General features: G+C 37.5%; 1 protein-coding gene across 1 annotated transcript; it reads left to right on the plus strand.

Moving 5' to 3' along the window:
- Positions 1-3,188: 3,188 nt before the first annotated feature.
- Positions 3,189-4,301, plus strand: LOC309385098 (neuropeptide Y receptor type 6-like; the record flags this gene model as incomplete). Its single annotated transcript, XM_081939196.1, has 1 exon — positions 3,189-4,301. The coding sequence occupies one exon, from the start codon at positions 3,189-3,191 to the stop codon at positions 4,299-4,301; it is 1,113 nt and encodes a 370-aa protein (XP_081795322.1).
- Positions 4,302-8,744: the final 4,443 nt, after the last annotated feature.

Here is an 8,744-nt window from a genome sequence, read left to right on the forward strand (position 1 = left end):
GAGAGAGAGAAACATAGACACATCGATCATACCTTTTTCAAGTAAGAAGTGTTATACAAAGCGCAACAAATGTGAATTCATAAACCAAAGAAATCAATAGGGTCATTTACTTTTCTATTCAATCCACTTTCATTCAGCAGCCAATTACTCTTAAAACTTTCTTTTCTTTTTTATCACACAAACTTCTTAAATAATCTAATACACTGCATTCGACCCAGTTCCCACTTCCATGTAAAAAAATAATGAGCAGAAGTATGCTTTTATACATAACTATTTTTGCGTCTTTCAACAGAGATTCATTCATTGCAACAGACTGCATATTTCCCACTACCCTTTAAGGTATTTGCATTCCTTAAAATGTCACAATTTTTGCAACTTTATTAAACATTCTACCAAGATTCACAATTTCACATATTTGATCTTCCTTCCTTCTTTCTTCTATATTTTTTTAAATCAAACTGTGGTCTTATAATGTATCAAAGTTTTATCCATTTATCCATTCTCCTCTTTCCATTATATAATCTGCCTAACATTCACTGGAAACCATTCAGATTCTAATATTGCTACAGTCCTAATACATTTGTCCATAATACAATACTGAACCAAGATGATATCTATACATCCTTGTCTTACTTCCTACTCAGTGTTGAATTATTCACTAAACTTTCCATTTATTGTCATGTAAGGTTTACCTCCCTCATACACTACTGTTATCACAGTTAACAAATAACTTTCAACTCCATATCTTGCCACACATTCCATAGTTCAGACCTATTCACTTTATCATACAATTCTCTAAGTCAATTAACTTTCATTAAATGTTCTTTTTTACATCCATAATTTTCAGTGACTTGCAGAAGAGTAAAAATCAAAACTCTACAATCCAGGATAAAGCCACATTTCACTTTCCAATTTTTTCTCAGCAGGGTCTCTTGTACATCTTCCTAGATGCATTTTAAAAACCAACCACTGCAATGTTCGCACTCAATCCTCGTTTTTTCTGATAATGTAAAGAAATTTGTTAAAGCTAGACTACACATTCAGAGCAAGTGTTTTCTGATCTAGAGCTGGATTCAGTCTCCTAACTAGTACACCCTTTGTAGTAGTCACTGATATATGTGAACTTACAAACAATGTAAAACCATCTAAGATAGTGTTTCTCAACCTTAGGAATTTGAAGATGTGTGGGCTTCAACTCCCACAATTCCCTAACCAACAAGTTCTGGCTGGTGATTTCTGGGAGTTGAAGTCCACACAAGTTGCCAAGGTTGAGAAACACTGGTCTAAGGCATTTGGCTACTTGAAGGAGAGATATCATGTTCTTCCCTTGGTTCCTTCCTCAAGCAAACACTTCAAAAAGTTTTACTACGATTATTTCTATCCTGCCATTTTTCTATCCTCAAGAAGAAGAGAATCCACTCGTCTTCCAGCAGACTGCTACTCACTTGAAGGCTTCTGGTTAAATAACAACTAGGGGACCAAATTTTTCTCTTTTAAAAAATAGCAGCTTTGGTGAAGCAACTTGTCAGATTAGCATAAGAGAAAAATCAACCCTTCTTCCCCCATGTCATTAGTTTTATTCTAGAATACAGCCAGATTATTATTTTTTAAGGAAAAAAATGCCCAAATGAATCACAAGTTTCAATGGTGCCTACTTTTAACCTTAGAAACAACTTACTTGTAGGGAAGGTTTTGAAATAGTTTCAGCTGCACACCCAAACCTCTCAGGCTGCAAGTCAAATCTAAACTTGTTCAATTCCAAGCAGTCTGCATGCTGGAGAAGCCATCAATGAGGTCAAGGATCAGCATGTATTATGAAATTTCCATAGGAGAAATGTTTAACAAATATTCTGTGTTTAAAAAAAGAGAAGAATTTCCTTCTATTAGTCTCTGATTTACTTGCATTTCATATCAAGAAGTGATTCAGAGTTCTAATGTGGGAGTTGAGGGGAGGGGGAATTTCTATCCCAATATCTCTGATCATGATATACCTTCATCATCTCTCCCCTTAGATTTTTAATGACCAGAACTCACAGCTCTTAGGATAACAAGGTATCTCTAACAATTGGTTAAAGAATAGACATGAGAATACATGGGCAGTTAAGTCAGATATGTAAAATTGGCTCCCTTAGAGAATAGTGCAAGCTGGTTGTTCCATCTGCTAGATGTTTCAATTCTTAAGTGTAGCTCCTTATCCAAGGCTCTGTGCCTCCAAAAGACTTCAGCCATTGTATTTTTTTTTCTGCTCATCATTCCACTATCTTTTCTAGATGTTCTATCCAGAGATTACTGTATCCCACTGGTTATTTCCATTTTGTATTACAGTTTCTGTAATGTTTGCCTGTATCAATGTTTTCTTCCAATGCAGAAAGTGAGAAAGTATAATTTTGCAGTTTGTTTTGGAAAAAAGAATTGGGAATCAAATAATTTTATAAGATGAGGAGAAGAGAATATAGAAAACACTTTTTAAATAATGGCTTATACTTTCCTAAATAGATAAATATTAACATGAGCCATGATTTTTAAACAAAACATAAAAATAAGATAATAGCTATAGGATCTGCCCAATCTCTTTTAGTACAGTACCTCAAAACCCAAGCCAATTTTTGGTATTGGACTCTACGCATATGATTCTTTTTGCTGAGTTCTGTTTGTGCACACAGCTTTGTCACCACCTTGACAATGTCAGTTATCTGACTACAGTGTTTCCCCCAAAATAAGACAGGGTCTTATTTTCTTTTGACCCCCAAAATAAGTGTTTGGCCTTATTATTTTTGAGGTGTAGGGGTTAGCGAGCATAGTCATCTCACGGCTGCTGCCACCTTGCAATATTTTTGGGGAGGGCTTATTTGAGCACATGTGCTCAAAAACCCAATTGTGCTTATTATCCAGGGAAGTCTTATATTCGAGGAAACAGGGTATAAGAATGTGCAGTTCGATATTTCACATGAGAATCTATGCATTGGAGCTGCTACTGATTACTTGCATTAACTTTTTGTCGCTGCTTTTTGTTTCCTTGTTTTAAGCCAAATTGGACTCAGGTAGTTCAAAAATATTAAACTTCTGAATTTAAAATCTCTTCTCTAGGTCACTTATACTGAAGGGGGGGGGGAGGGCTCTTAAAACTATAAAGATAAAATAAGGATGATTCACTCTTAATTGTGTTGTGGTTTTACAGGTACCTCGTGATGGATAAAACTACTCCAGAACCCAACATGGATTCATCTGTGGCAAACAGCAGTAAGTCACAGTTTGTGCACTTTGAATCCTGCCCGCCATCTCTCCTTCCATACTTGTTGCTCATCATAGCGTATGCTGTGGTCATGCTGGTCGGACTTCTGGGCAACCTTTGCCTAATTGTCATCATCAAGAAACAAAAACAAAGTCAAAATGTGACTAACGTTTTGATTGCCAATCTTTCCGTATCTGACATTGTCATTTGTGTCATGTGCATTCCTTTTACAGTTGCATATACCTGGATGGATTACTGGGTTTTTGGGGAGGCTATGTGTAAAATAACTGCTTTTGCGCAAAGTATGTCTGTCTCCGTTTCTACATCTTCACTTGTATTAATTGCAGTTGAGAGGCATCAGTTAATCGTGAACCCCCGTGGTTGGAAGCCCAACGTTTCACATGCGTTCTGGGGAATTGTCTTCATTTGGGCATTTTCTTTAATAATATCCACTCCCTTCTTGATATTCTATCAAGTCTCTGATGATCCCCTAAAAAATCTCTCCTCTCATGGTGAGAGCTATGTCAGCAAAATGATCTGCTTTGAGGTGTGGCCGTCCATTGAAGGGCAGCTGGGCTTCACCACCACCATGTTAGTTTTCCAGTACTTCCTTCCACTAGGGTTCATTTTCATTTGTTACCTAAAGATATTTGTGTGCCTGCAGAGACGGTATAGTAGAGTGGATAAGGTAAGGGAGAATGGGAGCAGGCTAAATGAAAGCAGGAGGATTAACGTTATTTTAGTGTCAATTGTTGTGACCTTTGGCGCCTGCTGGTTGCCTCTGCACATATTTAACATTGTGTTTGACTGGAATTATGAAACCTTGATGCATTGCCACCACAATGTGATCTTTACTTTGTGCCATTTGATAGCCATGATCTCCACATGTGTCAATCCCATCTTTTATGGATTCCTCAACAAGAATTTTCAGAAAGATGCGGTTGTTATTCTTCACCACCTCAGATGCTTTGAATCTCAAAAGTTATATGAGAACATTGCCCTTTCAACTCTGAACACTGATATGTCCAAGGGATCTCTGAAACTCAGCAGCATGCCTGAAAACCTCTGAAGCGGGCAACTTTCCAATCATTTCCATATCTTTCCATTGATCTATGTATTGTGTTGCTGAATTCCTCTTGCGGGCAAGTGTGGTTTTGGGGGTGATGAAATCAAAGGCCTAGTACTGTTGTGCTAGAAGCAGACACCGCCTAAAAGATCTTCCAAATGAATAAAGCAAAAATTAATTATTAACCATAACAGTTTTAACTCCATTGCAAGAGTATCTTTTGTTCAAGTGCTGAACAAGTGCTGTGTGAAAATTCAGAAAAAGATGCACCATGTTGCTGGGAAATGATGCAGCATTCCTTGTGGCCCATGCATGACTTCCACGAGTCTCTTGGACAGCCTCAAATATTTCTTCTAATGAACTAATAGTTTGAGGGGTCCTTGGTGCTCTCTGAGCTTGGTTCTTTTCTTGCAGACATTTCATTACCCAAACTATGTAACATCATCAGTGCTAACACTTACTTTAATACCCTTATAGTCATTATAAAGAAGAGATTCACATTCAAACAGTCTCAAAAATAATCTTTTAGTAGACATTCTTAGGTTATGACTGAGATTCAGGCTTTTGTTTTCAGTCATACTAGTTTCCAATTTTTGGTATTTATTTTAGATGACAAGATTTAGAAAACAATGGGCTTGGAATGGATGTCGGGCAGGTGCTGAAAGAGGAAGTAGCAGCACATACTGGTGCCGTAAATGCCACCATAGTATATATTGTGTGTGCCAGGTCCAAGTCTTGAAACTTAGTTTAACAATTGCATGCTGTTTTCTTGGAGTTAACTGCAAAAGATAAATGTACCATTATATATAGATAGATAGACACAGATCTTTTTACAGGAAACTGTCTTGTAACTAGTATTCTGGTTTTCACTATGGATGTTTCTCACCTTCACTTCTGCTATGACATTTTTCTTTATGGGTCCAAACTTTAATTTTCTAACTTTCTCTCCTAGTCTGGAGAGGCTTTCAGTTAAAACAAATTAATTCAGGTATCTTCCAAGTTTCTTAGTTGGCACAGCAGTGCTGAAATTTTGCCCTCTAATGAATCCAAAGCTTTCCGAACTTAGCTGTTGATAAAAGATTGATTTTTAACCTAGAGAAGCAAATCTGTTTCCACCCTGCACTTTGCCAGTTAAAATATTCTCATATGGGGAAATGTTTTTCAGCACATGTTCATAGCTCTGACATGGTTTGAGACGTAGGAAATTCATAATGACAACATTTATTGCTGTGGCACGCTTTAAAAACTGCTGCTTCCAATCTGATGGTGTCTCAATGTATGAATTAGAATTCTTAGGCAGCACAATTCAAGGCCACTAGGAATTCTGGGAACATATTTGGAGAGTATGATTCAGGTGAAAGCCAGTTGATCTAGTGATTAAGGCGCCAGGTTAGAAACTAGGAGACTATGACTTCTAGTCCCACCTGAGGCGCAAAGCCAGTTGAGTGACATTGGACCAGTCACTGTCTCTCAGCCCTAGGAAGCAGCAAGGACAAACCACTTTTAAAATCTTGCCAGGAAAATTCCAGGTAGCCCCCAGGAGTCAATGCTGACTCGAAGGGACATACACACAAACCCAGAGACGCAAATTGAACAGTCTATTTTAGAAGTATACATGTGTTCAATGCCAAACTACATAGAGTGGTGCATCCCTCAATCTCTCTCTCTCTCTTTCCTTCCCTCCTTCCCTCCCTTCCCCCCCCCTCCCTTCCTCTCTCTCCTTTTTTTATTTTAAATATTGTAGAGGAGAGAATTGGATCAGGGTAGCAGCTCTTCATGGTAGGAAAAGTTCCATGGGCAGCTGCAAAGGGGATGATTCGTAGTAGGATATAAGTCCAAGGCCACCTCCGCCCTCCCTTTCCATATGTGCAAACTAACTGGGATGATTTACACTGGCTAATGATTTTTAAAAATCACTCAGCTATGTAAGGGCACGCTACTCTTCAGGATTGAGGTCTGGGAAAATCAGTGTTATTCTGAGCTTTATTTTGCAATAAACTTTAAAATATTTTTTCTATAATATTTCAATATATTCATTGACCAGTACTGTTGCTTTTCTGCTAATATGATTAGCAAATTTTTGTTTTGTTTATTTAGACTTTACGGAGTTTATTGCACAAATGCTTGTTATTTACAGTACATTAAAATAAGGTTATCTTCAAATGACCTGCGTATCTTTTGCTGAAGTTTCATACAATTTTACTTCTTCCCCTTGAAATTAAAAATGGAAAAAAATCATGAAGAATGATACAGAACATTACATTTTGATTGGGGGGGGGATGGCGGAATGAATAATATACGCATTGGATATGCAAGTGAAATCAGTATTGATATGAAAATTAGCCCTCTGGCTCATTCAACCTTATTTATTAAGAAAACAAGGAGACATCTTTCCCCATATTGAGGCAGCAACCATTTTTATGGCAATGAATATTAGCATGTAAAGTTCCAATTCTTTTTAGGTATCGTTATACAACAGCATGAAATATCCATACCTAATTGTGACTAAATACTTCTCTTTACAGTGACTGTTTTATACATAAAGCATTGCAGTAGTTTTTATCAGTCTGATTGTATAGCTTACTAAACTGTGTAATCTTTTATAATGCATGGAAATATATACCTTGATATGCCATTCATATAAAAGCACATAAGATTTGCCAAGTATGTAGGCAGTTCAAACTTTTCATTAAAGATGAAACATTAGAAACCCTTTTCCCCCCTAGAAATAAAGCCTAACGCATTAACATTTGAATAGGAGCCAGGAAATGTTAGAGGCCAAACATTTTATCCCTTTTGAGGATGTGGCTGGCTTAGATTTATTTATTTTCCATTTGTAAGTGCTAATTGTATACTGTAGCTACTTAAGTAGCTAGCTCTACTTTTAGTTATTAATTAAAACAGAAAAGAATGTGCATCAGAATTAACCATTTTGCTACTGAATAGCAGTGGAATTAACGTAGGATCTCTGGATGCTCTTCCATATTTGATCTGGGAAACCATGTGAACAACAGAGATGCTGGCCAACTCTTTCTTAAACAGTGTATTTTTAAAAAATAAATCTAAAAATGCCTGAGTCTGATTTCTGCAGGGAAAAGATTTTCTAGGTGCCAAGAAAAAAAAACTGAAATTAGTTTCCTAGGCAGATTTTTTTTTACAGTGCAAACTTCTCCGTGTTTGCTCAAAAGTAAATACTGCTGTGTTCAGTGATCTGGGAAGGAGCCACATGGCATGCAGACAAGCAGACTGTGCTCAGTGCTTTTCTGGACAAAGCAGCAGCTTTGCCTCAAAGGAGCAGCTGCTGTGCATTTACAGTATTTCAGTAATATCGGACTTTCTGCTTTGGTGAACATTCAAAGTGGCTAACAAATTTTTTTTAACACAAACAGTATTAAAAAGTTCAAAATGCTGATTAAAATTAGCATAAAAGAAATGTCTCCTAAAAGCCAACAATTAGCAGCTAACGAAAGAGATGCACCGTTATCTTTTCTCCAATAATGGGAAAAAAGAGGGAGATTACAATGTGACTTTTCCAAGAATGGACTCCCTCACCTGGGAGGAATGCAGAATAAGATGATGTCATCATGCAAATCCTTTCAGAGCAGGAGAATCTTTAAAGGGGACGCTCCCGCCACAGGTAGCACCGGATGCAAGTTCAGGACACTTGGGGGAGGCAGCGGGGCACACAGAGGAAGATTTCAAAATCAAGATGTTGGGTAATCATGCACAAAAGCCACTTTGTATGAAAAAAAAAAAACCCCACCCCAACCCTTCTGTTCAGCTTCTTCATTTTTTAGCCCAGTGAGATGGAGTAGGGGTGCTTTGCTTGATGCTTCATTTAAAACAAGTGGTCCTTTGAAACTCGCCCCAACATACAGTGGGATTTGCTTCCAATTAAACAAGCAAATTGCGTGTGTACTCACATTTGCGAAGTTGTAGCAAAGGTAAGTTGATTTCACCCCTGCTATAAATGGATCCTACATGGACATTCCCAAGCTCTCCAGTACAGCTTTTGCTTTCAAACCCAAAGTGCAGTCCAGATCTACATCATATCTTCATCTAATTTATTTATTTATTTTTGCTTCAGTCATTGACTGGCACACATTTTCTTTCCTCATTCCACAATCCACAGTCTTTTTCATTCCATATGTCGTCAAACATTTCATATTTCCTAATACTCTTAGGTTCTGTGGCACTTTGTAAGAAAATACATCGCACTGTTCCACACTGCTTCAATTTCCTCTTTTCTGGCATCCACTTTCCATTCATTCATTTTATTGGGAGACTATTTTCCAACAGCTTTTCATACAGGGCTTGTACTTTCTCTTCCTGAAATATTCATTCTAGTTCCTTTCACTTCTTCCTTTTTTCTTCTTTGCCTACTTCCTACTTCACCCCATGCCTATTTCTCACCGAATAATGCAGTTTGCTCCCACATTGAGAACT

This window comes from Natrix helvetica (assembly GCF_964273705.1).
Source record: "Natrix helvetica genome assembly, chromosome: 1".
In the NCBI taxonomy this organism is placed as follows: domain Eukaryota; kingdom Metazoa; phylum Chordata; class Lepidosauria; order Squamata; family Natricidae; genus Natrix; species Natrix helvetica.